At 61.1% G+C, this 16327-nt stretch overlaps 1 protein-coding gene across 1 annotated transcript; it reads right to left on the reverse strand.

Annotated features, from left to right (window-relative positions):
- Positions 1-2036: 2036 nt before the first annotated feature.
- On the reverse strand, positions 2037-12324 carry SCART1 (scavenger receptor family member expressed on T cells 1). Its single transcript, XM_057735056.1, is given in 14 exon segments — positions 2037-2323; positions 2846-2983; positions 3509-3544; positions 3848-4162; positions 4237-4305; positions 4500-4655; positions 4658-4795; positions 6623-6937; positions 6975-7328; positions 7475-7780; positions 8123-8431; positions 9212-9508; positions 10104-10421; positions 12258-12324. Coding segments are annotated over 14 exon segments (3105 nt in total).
- Between the last annotated feature and the right edge of the window lie 4003 nt (positions 12325-16327).

A 16327-nucleotide genomic window follows, 5' to 3' on the forward strand; every position in this document is an offset into this window, starting at 1 on the left:
CAGCTCGGGTCTTCAGGTGACTATGGAGGAAACGAGGGGCCTCCGGCGGAGGCAGGGCCCCTCCAGCAGGACCCTCTGTGCAGCAGCTCCGGCTCCGCCCAAACCGCAGCCCCCGCGGCGCACGGATCCGCACCCCCGGCTCGGACCTCAGGGGCACGGGGACCTGCGGCGGTCTCAGGGGACCCCCGGTGCCCTTCCCTCCCACGATACCTGATCAGTACCCTCCAAGTGGACTGAGAGGGCTGGGAGCCCTTGGGAAAGGGCTCGGCCCTCAGCTCTGAATGGGGGTGCAGCCGGGATGCCTGGGCAGGGAGGGAGAAGTGGGCGGAGCCAGGGCAAGTGCATCCTTCCCTGAGGCCCGGACCCTCTCTGACGGCTGGGCTGACATCCTGACTCTGCTCAGACCCTCACCCCACTTCCTGCCAGCTCACGCCCTCCTCCAACCCCAGGGACACCCTCCCCCTGCACACCTTCCCGCACCCCCAGGCCCGCGGGGCATCCAGCATGCACCGTCAACCCAGCTTGGCCAACTCTTGGGGCCAGTGGGCAGGCCCTAAACACGCACAGGGGTGCAGGGTGAGCTCAGACGTCCAAGAAACCCGTTTGTCCCCCAAGGGGACAGGAGCTGCTCTGTCAGCAGCTGCTCCAGGACCTGGTGACTTGCCCTCCTCGCTGCATTTCACCCCAGAGCCCTGGTCCAGCCTCCCTAGCACGACCCTGATCCAAGCGAGACCTTCACATTCACCTTCTCCAGCCTTGTCCTCGTGGTCCTTGAGACCACAGGCAGCATCTCTCCTACAGCCCAGGGGGATGGGACACAGGGTGAGGGCTGGGACCTCAGAGAGACTCCAGGGGCCCAGCACCATGGGGGCCGCAGCAGACTGGCCAGACCCTGAGGGTAAAGGCGGAGGGGTAGGTGGTAATGGACGGCAGCACTGGACAGACCCTACGGAGGAGGGACTCACAGGAGAGTTAAACCTGGTCTCTCCCAGGATGCTGAGATGGGAGAGTGGAGTCCAGAAAGATCCAGATATGGGTGGGTCTGGTCATTTGCAAACAGATACCAGATCCACACAGGAAAGAGGATGTAGGGAAACATTTCCCAGAGAGGATGTGGGCACGGAGGGTGTGGTCAGGGAGGTGTGATCACAACTGGCTTGGTGAGGGCATCAGGGCAGGACCGCTGTGAGTGTTGGGAACCCCTGGCATGACACCTGAGCCAGGTCAAGCACCGTCTGCAGATGAAAGGACGGTGGCCAGGAGTTGGTTCATCAAGGACCAAACCCCCACCCACCCCGCCCCACACACACACCCCGGGAGAACCAGGCAGGCAAGAGGCCGTGCTTGAAGACAGCTGAAGACACTCAGAGCCCACCTCAGACCAGGGCAAGGGAGAGAGGGGGCCAGAAACAGGCCCTGGGCCATGGTGGGCATCTGAGGAATGTCTGAGATTCATTATGGATGAAAGATTTAATGAATCTCTAAGACACGAGGAAAATGAAAGCCCCCAGGCACACTGGCCTCTCCCCTGCCTCCGTCTCGCTGACGTCCCCTGTGGCCGGCTCACGGTCAGCGTGCCCCAGGGCAGAGGCCTCCGGGGTCTTCCTTCCCAGCCTGAGCTGCGAGGAGGCCCAGGCTGTGAGGAGCCCCGCCTGTGTTGAAGGAGAGAAACGTGCATTGGGGACCCTCAGCTATTCCTCAGAGCCCCCAGGACTTCTGGGCCCAGGCTTCCTGCTGCACCTCAAGGCCACAGGGTGGACAAGGACTGGGCGGTGGGCCTGGGGGCGGGGGAGCGAGGGGGCATCTCCTCCCACCCGTCTGCTCAGCCCCCGCAGCCACGCACACAAGGTGCTGGAGGCTCTGCTCAGCCACGAAAAGAAGCCCAAAGCAAAACCCAGGACCCTCCCTGAACTGCAAGTCTACGCATGAGAAAACTCCCGCCTAAGGAACAATCTGAAAGGGACCACCGAGCATCCCAGCGCCAAGCCTCTGCCAGCACGGAGGGGGACAGACACACAGAGCGTGGCTCAGGGTCCTTAGATGTAGGGGCTGGCCGCAGCAGAGCCCTGGGCGTAGCAGCAGTACAGCAGGAAAAGCGCCAGGGACGCCAAGGCGCAGAGGTGCACACCCGTGGAGCTCAGGGGGGCCCCCTCCTCCGCATCCCCCTCCTCGGGGCCATCCTCGGGCTCCCCCACGTCGTCGTACTGCTCCTCCAGCACCAGGGCCTGGGACACTCCAGGCCCCGCGTCCTTCTCCCCCACGGGGACAGCTCCAATGTCCTCGTAAACACCTTCTGAGGGCAGATCCCCCAACATTCCGGAACCTGCAGAAGCCACACCAGGACCTCTTAGCGGAGACACTCCCAGCAGTTTAAGCCCCCCCACAGGGCCCCTGAGGGGTGTCTCATGCACGCCAGGGCCCGCTGGCAGCCAGGCTCCCCTGCCCAGTTCCCCGCCGAGAGCAACGTCCCCCAGCAGGGGCCACGTGCTGCCCCGGCACACCAGGTCCTGGAGGGGCAAGGTGCCAAGCTACACAGACAGCAGAGCGACAGGACACCCTTGGAGCCCTGTTCTCACAGCCAGGCTGCCTCTGGACTGCAGTCTTTCCCATCCAGCCCCTCTCAGAAGCAAAGCAGGGCCCAGGGTCCTCCATCATCAACAGCCCAAGGGTCTACTTCACAGGAAGTCACCACAGGCCGAGGGGGTGGGGGGACTGATGGGGGGGGGACAGGAGAGGGGACAGAGAGGAACTGCCATGGGCTAGGGTCTCAGAGCATCCCTCCCTGCCCTCCAAGCTCCCCATCGCCAGGGCCCCAGGGTTAACCCCGCCCACCATGCCCACCTACCCCCGCAGTCTCCCCTGCCCCGGAACCACTGTGTCCCCAGGACCAGTAAGATGACCAGCAGGAGGGTGCCGAGGACCAGGCAGAAGGTCATGGGCAGAGTCCCAGCCTCAGCGGCAGGTAGAGGGGCCGGAGGACGGCCTGTACGAACAGTGAGAGGTGGGGTGCCTGGGGTATTGTGACCTTGGGCTGGACTACCTGAGCCTCTCAGGAGGGGGAGGGGCACCCAGAGGAGAAAAGGGCCTTGTGCTGCTCCTGCCCCCCGGAGACAGCCCCAAGGTCACAGGGTGCAGCCCAGGGGGCGTCCAGGAGGGCAGCTCTTAGAGTCCTGGCTGCTTTGGACTCAGAGCCAGTACCTAAGACGACACAGTGTACCAGAGCCAAGCCCCCAGTAGGCAGGGAAAGGTCCAGAGAAGTGGCCTGGCAGCGCCTGGTCTTGCTGTCCCTCCCCAGGGTCTCCACCCGCCTGGCACAGGGGGACCCTGAGAGAAGGGCGTCTCCAGTCGGTGGTTCTGGGCCTCCTGCCTCCCGGCAGCCCAGTGCCAACTGAGGCCCCACATCCACTGGAGACTCCGGGCACCCCTGGGGCAGAGCCCCCGGCAGGGCCCCTCTGGGTGGGGCGGGACAGGCGGGCGTGAGCTGAGGCCCGAGGAAGCACACACCTACCTGATGCCGGGGGCAGGGTCGAGGCCCCTCCGTCGCCTGCAGGAGAAACGGGCGGGATCCGAGGGGGCTGAAGGCGGCTCAGACCTTCACCCAGACCCTCGGAGCAGAGCCAAGCCCCTCACCGCGAGACAGAGCCCACAGACGCAGCCTGTACCTCGGCGCCCAGAGGGGCCGGCACCGGGCAGCCTCAGGGCTGGGCTCTGCACCACCCAGGAGGAGGGGACCTCCGAAGGAACCCACGTGGCCCCCCATTCCCGGCACCCAGGAACCCCGCACCCCCCACCCCCACCCCACGGAGGGGACGGAGGGCACGGAGGGAGCCGGGCCCCGCGCACTCACCGGAGCAGCGCACGCCGGCGTCCTCCTTGTGCCCGCAGTCTCCGCGGCCCCACGGCTCCGCGGGGCAGCCCCCCAGGGACGCCTCGGTACCCCGGCACCCCACCTCGTCCAGCCACACGGGCCCCGAGCCCGGCCCGAAGGCGGCCCCCGCCAGGGCGCTCACAGCCCGGCCGCAGCCCAGCTGGCGACACGCGACCTCGGCGTCCGCCAGGTCCCAGGAGTCGTCGCACACGGTGCCCCAGGAGCCGGCGTGCCAGAGCTCCACGCGGCCCGAGCAGCGGGCCTCCCCTCCGCGCACGCGCAGCGCGCCCTCCTCTGCGAAGGGGGCCGTGGTCACCGCGGGGCAGGGCCCGGGTGGGGAGGGGACAGGGAGGCGGTGGGCGGGCTACCTGGGCAGCTGCCGGTCGAGGAGCAATGGAGGGCCTCCCCGGAATCCTGTGTCGTTTGCTCCGAGGATCCTGTCGCATTACACAGCGCCCCTCCCAGTGTAAACGCCCCGAGAAGCTTCAGAATGAAGCTTGTGGAGCCAGGGGGACCCCACCGCCCAAGCCCCGGGACGGCGGCAGCCCCTGCGGATGGCGCGTCAGGACACTGAAGTCTCCACCAGGGCCCCCAGAGACCGCCAGGGCGCACCTGCACAGGCGATCCAGACCTCCTCCCCGCGGGCGCAGGAGCGCGGGTGCCACGGAGCCGAGGGGCACTGCCACAGCGTGGAGTCTCGCAGCCTGCGGCACTGGACGTTGTCCACCCAGGAGGTGCCCAGGCCAGTGTGGACGGGCCTGCTCTGCACCCAGCCCTGCGCCCCACAGCCCAGCTGCTTGCAGATGACGGACAAGGAGGTGTCCTTCAGCGCGTTACTGCACACGGCGCCCCACGTCCCATTGTAGAACACGTCCAGCCACCCCACACAGTGCCCGGCGTCACCTCGAAGCCTCAGGGCCACAGATCCTGGAAGACAAGCACACTCAGGCCAGGGAAATCTCTGCAGGAGGAGGCCGAAACCTGGGGGTCCCAGCACCAAGACGGATGCCGGACAAGGGCACCTGACCCGCAGAGCCTCTGATGATACCGCCACCTCACACGGACCTACGTCCCCACCCATCTCCACCCCAAAGGTGGGGGCAGCGGACCACAGACAACCAGAGTTAATCCCCAGTTGTAATGCCTTAGTCAGCAGACATCAGCTGATTGGCCAGAAATCTATCCTTGAAAATCACTCAAAATACAGAATAACCCTTTTGCACAACATGGTCAATTTAGCAGTGATTATAAATATTTAAAAATAAAAAAACAGAAAAACAGGAGTTAGCCCTATGTCCGAGTGTGGACACAGCATTGAGTCCTGGTCCGTGCACAAGTAGTGTCTTTTCACGCTACCCACGCGGTGCCCAGCGCCAGAGTGATGTGTGGAGCAGACTGCAGTGTCGCCACATGGCAGAGGATGAGCCGGCCCTCTAACATCACGTCACAAGGGCCTGTGATACCTCGAAAATGCTTTTACGGGGATCAGTCGAGGCATTCGGATAGGAATTGCACCTGACAGGATTGTAACCAATTAAAATAAGCTTAGAGAAAACAACGGAAGGAACTACCTCCGTGATAGATTACAAAAATGGCCGCTGAAGTCCCTGCCTGTACCCGTGCCCCCGGCACTGGGTCTGTTTCCCAGCCCTGAACCTGGGCTGGCCTCGCTCGGGACTTCGGCCGACCAAGTGACCGGAGCCCGCCCCGTGCCTGAGCCTCAGGAGAGCCTTGCCTGCCTCTGCTCCCACCTTTGGAACCCAGCTGCCAGGCTGCATGGTAATAACAGTGTCCCCACCCCTGCCAACAGCCAGTGTCCCCACCCCCACCCCCAGCAGAGGCCTGTTAGCTGCCCGAGGAGCCCACAACACAGAAGAAGGAAGAACTTCGGGGAAACTGAAAACACAGCAGAAGTTAAAAGGCACATCCAGGAACAGGAAGACCAGAATTGACAGTGAAGCAAAGCAGCGATGTGCACAGCACCTAGAGACGCTCTCCCAGGAGGCAGGAGAAAAGAGCAGGGCCCCCCCCACCCAGTGAATTAAAAGGATGGGGAAGAGCCAACACCATGAGCCTGTCACTAAAAGAGAAACACGATGACTGAAATCGATGCAATCATCTAAGACATCGGAGAAAGCTGAGGAAAACCTTCCTAAGGCAAAAATATGAATCCGTGAGAAGAGGCCCCCCTGGGATGCCCACCCTGCCCTGGAGGGCTGCCTGGAGATGCCAGAGGAGGCAGGACCACACAGACGCCCCCAACATGTGACAAAACCCCATCGTTACGCGTAATCACACCCAGACAAGATCCACAGAGAAAGCCTCAGATATACGTGAGCTGAAACACCAGCAGCCTTCGTGCACTGCCTTAAAAGCACTCTGGAAAAAGTCGTTTCGTACACTAAACCTTGGGTGAGAATTAAGAATGCAAGACAGGGAAGCCTCAAGCACAAATGTGAGATGAGCTTGTGAGCAGGTGAGAGAGACCCCAGGCAGTGCTGCTGTAGGACCAGGAGCAGCCGGGGGAGCAGACCTCGGCCCACCCCAGGGTCCCCTCGCCGCCACCACCAGTGCAAAGAGGGTGTTGGTCAGGCAGCGTCTCTGCAGCAAGAAGGCAGGGAAGCGGTGGGGTGTGGAGTCCTCCAAAGGGGGAAGAGAACAGCCCTGGAGGTTTCTGTGGAATCCAAGGCACGCCCTCGGGCACTGCTTCGTGGCCCAACTGCCCTGGGAGCGGACTCGGGCCCCAGCACCCACCTGAGCAGTAGACGCCGGCGTCCTCCTTGTGCCCGCAGTCATGCCGGCCCCAGCCCCCCGACCGGCACCGCCACAGCGCAGGCTCGTGGCCTTCGCAGCCCAGCTCGTCCAGCCAGATGCGCCCGGCCCCAGCCCCGAAGTGCGCGGCCCCCGGGGCGCTGAGAGCCTGGCCGCAGCCCAGCTGCCGGCAAACCACGTGCGCGGCCCGCAGGTCCCAGCCGTCGTCACACACGGTGCCCCACGCGCCCCCCCGGAGCACCTCCACGCGCCCCGCGCAGCGATCGGGTCCGGCGGCCAGCCGCACCCGGAGGCCCCCTGCGGGGGGGAGGGACAGAGTCAGGGCGGCCGCGACCCCGCGGGGAGGGCGGGGGGCCGGGCCTGCACCTACCGGAGCACAGGACGCCCGCGTCCCGCGAGGCCGCCGCGAGCACCAGCGGGGACGCGGACACGTTGCACTGCGTCAGGCGGGTCTCGGGGCCCAGGCAGCGCGCGCGGCTCAGCCCCAGCGGGACGGCCCCGCGCGCGGGCGCCGCCGCCTCGTAGGCGCCCTCCGGCTCTCCGCAGCCCAGCTGCCGGCATACGACGGCCGCGGCGCGCAGGTCCCACGCGTCGTCCAGGACGCGGCCCCACACCCCGTCCAGGGATACCTCCACGCGGCCGTCGCAGCGGCTCTGTCCCTCCCTCAGCCGCAGGGCGTTGGGGAGACCTGGGGAGGCACACGGGACACTGCAGGGGCCGGCGGGCTGTCTGCAGGGGGGACCCTGGCCTCTACAGGGGCGAGGACGGCCACCTCCCAGGACAGCTCGGTCCACTCTGGGCCCCCTTCTCTGCCCGGCGCCCTTGCAGACCCACCTGAGCAGACGGCAGTGGCGGCGTCGCCGGGGGCACAGGCTGGGGCCCCCAGGGTGCGCTGGGGGCAGTTCCACAAATAGGGCTCTGTCCCCACGCAGTGGAACACGTCGGGCCAGATGGTTGAGTCCCCGTCCCCAAAATGGCCTCCCGGGGGTGTGGCCACCGCGTTGCCACAGCTGAGCTGGTGGCAGAGGACCGTGGCATCTGCTAAGTCCCAGTGGGCAGCACAGAGGGGCGCCCAGGCCCCCTGAATCTGGAGCTCCACACGCCCCTCGCAGGCACCGCTGCCGTTGACCAGCCGGAACTCTGGGGGCAGGAGCAGCTGTCAGCGTCCTTCCACCCACAGGCCCAGCACATGGCGCTTTTCTCCTTTCACACCCGGTGTGGGGCCTTGGAGAGCTCCGGCTCTCGCCAGCTCCCCACCCGCCTCAGCCTCAGCCTCCCGCTCATGCTGCTCTTCAGGGGGCCAGGCTCAGTGCTACGGCCCTGGGGGTCACATCCCTCTGTGACCAGAGGGCCTGACTCCCCCTCCTCCCTCCCTCAACCCACAGAACCATCACGTCCTCCGGCGGGGCATGGGGGAGTCACAGACGGAGCTGGCAGGAAGGAGGTAGGGCCCAGCCTCAGAGCCCACCCTCCTGGCCTCACCTGAGCACCGGAGCCCGGCATCCTGGCCGTGCCCGCACTGGCGCCCGGGCCCCCGAGGGCAGTGGAACAGCAGGGACTCGTTCCCCACACAGCGGAAGGCCTCCGTCCACACGGGGCCCGAGCCCCGGCCAAAGTGGGCGCGCCCGGGTGTGGACACGGCCACACCGCACTGCAGCTCCCGGCACACCACGTGGGCCGTGGCCAGGTCCAGGTCGGTGTCGCAGACGGTGCCCCAGGTCAGGCCTCGCCTCACCTCCAGGCGCCCGGCACAGGGGTGCTCGCCGCCCACCAGCCGGGCCTCTGTGTGCCCTGGAGGAGGAGACGGGTGACTCAGGGAGCGGCTCAGCCTGGTGCCCCACCGCGGACCCTGAGAGGCTCCAGCCAGAGGGAATCGTCTGCATCCGACAGTGGGCCTGCCGAGCACTGGGCAGGAACTGGTGGCCAGAGGCACACCCGGCTGCCACCCAGAACAGAGCTCACGGGTGCCACACGGCCTCTGCCTGCCCAGGGCGGTGGCATCAAGGCCCTCCAGGTCTCAGGGGCAAGGTCGAGGCACCCTTCAGGCCACAGAGCATGGCCGCCTCGGGACACCAAGGAGAGTGGACCGTTTACCTCGATTTCACGCAAAAGGCAGCCCGGATCTAAGAGGCCTGATTCACCCTCACAGACCAGAGACGCGGGGGCCGGGGGGTGGGGCGGCGAAGGACGCTCGCGTGAGACACACAACGCTCCCGGCCCGGGCCCCCCCGGCCCGCCCGGGGCTGCTGAGCCCACACCTCGGGGTCCTGCACCGCTGAGCTGCCCCCGAGGCACCTGCCGGGAGGCCCCCACCCCCGTTCTGCGCTCTCACCTCCAGAGCTCTGTCCAAAGCGAGTGTGAGCTACAGCCAGCCAGGTTTTCAAGGGGTCTTCCCGCTCTCCCTTCCCCACCTTCCGCCCCCCACGCCCCGCCAGGCCGGCACCCCCGGCCTCAGGCAGGACTGCGCCTGCGGGAGACCCTCGGGTGGGGGCCGCGCCCCTGCGGCCGCCCGGCACCCCCAGCGCCCCGCTGCCTCCCCCCGCCCCCACCCCGACGGAGGGACGGCCTCACCTGCGCAGACCACCTGGGCGTCGTGCTGGAAGTCGCAGCCGCTGCGGAACTTGTTGTTCAGTCTGCAGTTCCGGATGGTGGGCTCGCTGCCCCCGCAGGTCATGTACTTCCTGGTGACGCCGGCATCTTGGCGGGAAGCCTGCAGCGCGGGGCCGCACCCCAGCTCCCGGCAGAACACCATGGCCTCCTCCTGGTGCAGGCCGCAGAGGCGGTCCACGCCGTTCACGTTCCTGATCTCGGGGAGCCCTGCGCAGGGGCTGCGGCCCTTCACCAGCCGGACCTCCCGGAAAGTGCCGTCTGGGAAGCACACGCGGCCTCGATGGCCAGCCGCCCCCACCGGGCGCCCCACCCTGAGCCCAGACCCGCCCCGCGACCCCTCGGCGCTGGGCAGGCTCAGAGGCCCTGCCTGCTCCTCCGTGACACCCTCCTCGGTTCTTGCACACAGGCGCCCGCGTGCCCGCTCTGCTCCGGGCCCCACACACCACGCCGCGGGTCAGCTCAGAGGCGGGACATGACGTCCCGGACGCAGCTGAGGACCCTCCAGGCAGACGTGCAGGGAGGGCGTCTGCGCCGCCGCTGGGGCCCCGCGCGCCTGCGCCTGCGCCCCGCCCCGCTCTTCCAGCGGCCGCCTCCTTCCCTCTCGGCCTCTGCCTGGACAGTGGCCCCTGCAGCGGGGTTTTCTACGGTTTATTCACAGCTGCCTGCCCCGTACCCAGAGCACTGCCTGGTAAATAAGGTATTTGTTGAGCGAGACACAAAGGGCTGCTACCATAAGAGGAACGCAGAGGTTAGGGCTGGCCCATCTTAAGGGGTCGGACGGTTCTAGGGGCCCCCACCAGAGAGCCCCCCCCGACCCTCCCCCTCCTCCCCACGGCCCCGACCCACGACTTACTGGAACACAGAGCAACCACCACCCACTCGTAGGGGCATGGGCTCCGTGCCCACGCCCCCAGGCTGCACCCCCAGAGGGAGGACTCATCACCCCTGCAGGACACGTTGTGGAGCCAGGGCTGTGCCAACTCTCCGGGCAGCGGGACGTACTTGGGGGCGCCCACAGCACGGCCACAGCCCAGCTGCCTGCAGACCACGGATGCCTCGTTCAGCGTCCACTCCTGGTTGCACACGTGTCCCCACTCTCCTTCGTGCCGGACCAGCACCACCCCGTCACACAGACTGTGCCTGTAGGCCAGCCGCAGGCCGCTGGGTCCACCTATGGACAGGACAGGCCGGTGGGGACTGTGACAGCAGCAAGTGGGTCGTGAGGTCGCCTGCGTTTGCCTGGAGCCACCTCCAAGGCCTTGCTCCGAGGCCTCAGCGCGAAGCCGGGTCCCCAGCGGAGCCGCCCAGGACGGTGACGGGACGGGGCCCCTGCACACCCCATGCAGCCCTGTGTGTCCTCCCCTACCCCCCTCGGCCCTCCGGAGCCCCCACGTCGTGGGTGACTTCACCGCCCAGGCGTGGAAGTCCCCTCGTCGTCCTCTGCCTGGAGCCAGGGGTCCTCCCACCACCCACCCCAGCCTGCAGCCAAAGGTCACTTCCCAGCTTCCACCAGAGGCCCTGTGCCCCACCGCACCCCATCTTCCTTGCTCACCCTGCCCCGCGCACCTGGCTGCCCACCACCCATCCAGCTCCCTTTCCTCGGGGCCACCTCCTGAGTCTCCGAGGCTCTCAGCCTCCCCTGACGTCCCAGCCCACCGGGACCAGGGACGCATCCCCCTAACCACATCCCTGCTAGGCCTCTGCACCCGGGTCTTTCCTGCACAGCCCCAGGCCACCCCCGCCTCATCACGGCCCCCGGGCCCTCTGTCCTCACCGCCGCATCCTGGGCTGACACGGGGGAAATGAACCAGCCTCCATGGGGACGCGCGTGTCCCAGACCGGGCCACCCCAGACCACCTCCGGGCCCGCCCTGGCCTCACGGGGGGCGGAGAGGGAGGGACGGCCCCCACCCCCCGCCCCCCCTACAGAAGAAGACACACTCCTCCCACCCCCCGCCCAGGGCCTTCACCCGTCACTGCTGCCCCAGCCCAAAGCCCCTGGTCCCCCCACGCCTTCTTCTCTGGACAGAAACGTGCACAGCCTCTGCCATTTTCACACAAACAGGCCCCTTCCGGCCGCACACACCCCTGTCTTCTCCAGAACTCAGCCCCTCACACCCGCCAGCACCACCGCCCAGATCCCACTCCCGCGCTGACGCACCCCTCCGTCCAGCTCGCACCCACCTCCTTGCTGGGCCTCGGGCCGGCCCGCCGAGTGACGTTTCCCTCCATCCGCCCGCGGCGCCCCGTTCGCTGCCATGCTGGCCTGCCCCCCGGCCCTGTCACACACGCACACGTGGACGGACACGATGGCTCACCCCTTCTCCCACACGCATGCCTGCCCACACTCCACATTCACACGCTCACCCACTCGTCACAGCGCCCACGCCACCACACGCCGGCCACACGCCGGGCGCCCTCTCACCTCCAGCCTCTCCACGCCGCTCCTCTGGCAGGAGCCCCCTCCACAGCTTCTTGCCGCGACTGAGCATCTCGGCTTCTGGACCCGCGGCCCCCACCCCACCCTGACGTGGCATCTCCGGGACAGCGGCTCTCCTCTGGGCCCAGCACCAGGCTGCGTGCCCACTCTCCCAGCCAGGTGCCACCGGCTTTCCCACACCCCCCCACCCCCTGCCCCGCCCCAGGGGAAGGAGGGGGCAGCCCCCCGCAGAATCCGTCAGCATCCCCTGTCGATCGGGGTCACTGGGACCCGATGCTGGGGTGTCCCCTCGCTCCATCTGGGTTCTGGCCCAGCCCTGCACCCTGGACCCGAGCGGCGGGGCTGGGAGCTCTGGGCTCACGCTGGGATTGAACCTGTTCGGTCAGGGTAGGGAAAGCGTCTCTGGGGGTCTGCACGTTGGCCCTGCCCTGAGACGTGCCCCTCCTCTGGACTGAACAAGACCCCGCAGACAGCTGGTCCCAACAGCGGTCCTCACGCCCCAGGGCCTCAGCGTCTGTGGAGCCCCTGCCTCCAGAAGGTTCCGTGGGTGGAGGAAGGGGAAACTTACCGGTGGGGACGGCCCTGACGGTGAGGAGAAGGGCGCCCAGCCCCAAGGCCCAGAGCGCTGCCCTCATGGCCCGCAGCCCCAGGGCCTCAGCCAGCTCCTGCCGCTCAGCTGGGACGGAGGTCACAGTCCAGATATACAGAAGCAGGGCCTCCCGGGACCAATGGGGCAGCGCGGGCCTTTCCACAGCCTATCAGAGCCTCTGTCTCTCTGTCTGTGGGCAGAGCAGCCAATGGCCTTGGCGGCCCTGAGCACCGCCAGACACGAGCGAGGGGCCCAGGCTGTGGGTTTCCTCCAGGCTGATAACTGCTGACGGGTAGCTTCACTCAGACCCCACAGTCGGGCGGGTGGTCCGATCTGCCCACAGCCACGGCGGCGGCCAAGGCCCGCCATCCACCCAGGCCAGTGGCTTCAGCTTTCCACCGTGGTGTGACACGGTGACACTGGACGTCGGAGGACCCGCAGGGGTGAGGAAGGAGCCCCACAGCACAGAAGAACAAGACAGGCCGGCACAGCTCTGCAAGGGCTCCGAGATCCAAACGATCATTGCAACTAAAGCCACAGAAGAAGACAGGAACCTACACCTTGAACCTAAACACGGTGACCACCTGCTGAAATAGAAGATTTGAATAGAATCAAGAGTCTCCTCACATCACAACCAGTATGTCCAGGATACAACTGAAAACCGCTCACCACGTGAAGAACCAGGGAAACCACACTTTGGTGGTAAAAGACAATCAGCTAATGCCAATACCGAGGATTAGGATTAGGTGTCGAAATCATCTGAGGAGGAAAAAAATTTCAGCAAAGAAACAGAAGTTATACAAATGAACCAGTGGTGAGGATGTGGAGAAATTGAAACACTCATACTTCGCTGGCAGGATTGGAAAATAGTGCAACCACTTTGGTAAACAGTCTGGCAGTTCTTCCAAATGTTAAACACAGAGCTACCCTATGTCCCAGAAATTCTGTATATCAAAGAGAAATGAGAAATTATATCTAAGATAAGCAACAAGGATATATTGTACAGGCAGGGAATTGCAGCCAGCATCTCGTAATTATTTATAACGGAGTATAATCCGCAAAAATACAAAATCCCTGTGCTGCACGCCTGAAATTAACACTATACTGCAAATCAACTACACTTACGTTTTTTAAAGTTATGTCAACATTAAAACTTGTACATGGTGTTCATAGTAGCATTATTCATAATAGAAAAACAGAAACTAAATGTATGTCAGTTGATGAATGGATAAACGAAACGTGGCAATTCATACCAGGAAATATTATTCAGCCGTTAAAAGGCATGACATTCTGACAAGCACAACAGGCAGGACCCTTGGACGCATCGTGCTGAGTGAGGGAAGTCAGCCACGAAAGACCGCAGACGTGACTCCGTTTATACGAAGGGTCCAGAACAGGCAAGTCCATAGGCTAGAAAGCGGATTGGTGGTTGCCAGGGCCTGGAAGGAGGAGGAAATGGAAAATGACCACTGATGGGGACGGGATTTCCTGGGGGATCGTGAAAATGTTCCGAAATCAGCCAGTGGCAATTGTTGCACGATTCTGAATACGCTAAAAACCACTGGATTATACACTTTTAAAGGATGCATTCGTGGCATATGGATTATATCTCAATAAAGCTGTTATATTTTTTAAAGGACCAAATGGAAATTACAGAACTGAAATTACAATAAATGAAATTTTTTTTAGAAACTCAGTGGACTCAATAGCAGTGTGGACGTGACAAACGATAGCGTCAGTGAACTTGAAGGCTAATAAACTGAATTTACTCTGTGTAAAAAAAAACAGAGAAAAATAGGAGAAAATTAATAGAGCCTCAGAGAGCTCTGGGGCAATAACTAAAGATTTAACATTTGTGTGATTGGAGATCTGGGAAGGAGAGGAAAGAGAGTGTAACACTAAAAAAGAATTTGAAGAAATAATGGCTGAAATCTTCCCAACTTTGATGGAAGACATACACTTACAGATTCTAGAAGCTGAGTAAACCCCAAGAAGGATAAATTCAAAGAAGTTTTCACAAAAACACATCATAATTAAACTTTTGAAAACTAAGGACAAAGAAAAAAATCCTAAAAACAGCCAGAGAAAAATGATTCATCGCCTACAAAGGAAAACCAATTTGAGTGAAAGCAGATTTCTCGCCTGAATGGAGGCCAGTGGGTAGCGGAGCATCAGGCTTTAAGTGCTAGAAGAAAAGATGCACCCAGCCTGAGTCCTGTATCAGTGAAACTGTCCTCCAGACACTAAGCAGGAATAAAGACATCCTCAAATGAGGGAGAACTAGGATAATTTGTTGTTAGTAGACGACCCTTAAATAATGCCTAAAGAAACCCTCCAAACAGAAAGAAAATGGTCACAGTAAGATGGGGCTTTCTGAAAGGAAAGAAGGACAATGAAACGGGTAAAAGTAGAAGTGAACATAATAGACTATCTTTCACTTTGTGAGTTTCTTTAATCATATTTTATGACTGAATCAAAAGTTATAACATCTGAAGTGGTGCTCAGTGTATATAGAGAAAATACTTAGGAAATTATATTTTTAAACTGGGAGGGTAAAGGCACCTAAATGTAAGTACGGTTTCTATATTTCACTTGAGGTGGTAAAATGTCAACATCTGCAAGTGGTGATGAGTTCCTGGTGTGTATAATAGCTACAGCAACTAATAAGAAAACTACACAAATCTCAGGGGCTCACGCAAGATGGCGGAGTAAGGGGCTGTGGAGCGCACCTCGCCCCAGGAGCACATCCAAAACACATCTATGTGTGGGACAATTCTCGTTGAAAACTGGCTGGAAACTCCTGTACAACCGAAGCTGTGAGAAAGATACACACATATTCAAGCATTTTTTCTGACCACAACTGTATGAAACTGGAAATCAACTATAGGAAGAAAATGGGAAAAACCAAACACGTAGAGACTAAATGACATGCTACTAGAAAACCAATGGGTCAATGAAGAAATCAAAGAGGAAATCAGAAAGCACTTAGAGACAAATGAAAATGGAAACACAACACTCCAAAATCTGTGACATGCAGCAATATATTTTATGTATCTGTCTCATAAGGCTAAAGAAATAAAAGCAAAAATAAACAAATGAAACCTAGTTTAAAAAAGCTTTTGCACAACGAAGTAAACCATAACTAAAAGAAAAGACAACCTATGGAATGGGAGAAAATATTTGCAAATGATGTGACAAACAAGGGGTTAATATCCAAACTATATCTACAGCTCATACAACTCAATATTAAAAAAACAAACAACCCAGGAATTCCCTGGCGTTTAGGGCTCAGTGCTTTCACTGCTGGGGCCTGGGTTCAGTCCTTAGTCAGGGAACTAAGATCCTGCAAGCCGCAAGGTGTGGCCAAAAACAAAAACAAACAAACCAATCAAAAAATGGGCAGACGACCTGAATAGACATTTTTCCAAAGAAGACATACAGATGGCTAACAGGCACATGAAAAGATGCTCAACATTGATAATTACTAGAGAAATGCAAATAAAAATAAGGAGGTATTACCTCACCCCTACCAGAATGGCTATCAAAAAGTTTACAAGTAACAAATGTTGGAAAGGATGTGAAGAAAAGGGAACCCTTGTGCACCATTGGTAGGAATATAAATTGGTGCAGCCTCTATGGAAAACAGTACAGCAGTTCCTCAAAAAATTAAAAATAAAACTACCAAATGATCCAGCAATTTCATCCTTGGGCATATACCCAGGAAAAGATAAAATACTAATTTGAAAAGATACATGCTCTCCAATGCTCATAGCAGCACTATTTACAAAGCCAAGATATGGAAGCAACCCAGTGCCTATCAATAGATTAATGGATAAAGAAGATGTGGATTGGGACTTCCCTGGTAGGGCAGTGGTTAAGAATCCGCCTGCCAATGCAGGGGACATGGGTTCCATCCCTGCTCCAGGAAGATCCCACATGCCGCAGAGCAACTAAACCTGTGTGCCACAGCTACCAAGCCTGTGCTCTAGAACCCATGAGCCACATCTATTGAGCCCATGTGCTGCAACTACTGAAGCCCGAGTGCTTAG

Source organism: Hippopotamus amphibius, chromosome 5 (genome assembly GCF_030028045.1).
Source record: "Hippopotamus amphibius kiboko isolate mHipAmp2 chromosome 5, mHipAmp2.hap2, whole genome shotgun sequence".
Lineage (NCBI taxonomy): Eukaryota > Metazoa > Chordata > Mammalia > Artiodactyla > Hippopotamidae > Hippopotamus > Hippopotamus amphibius.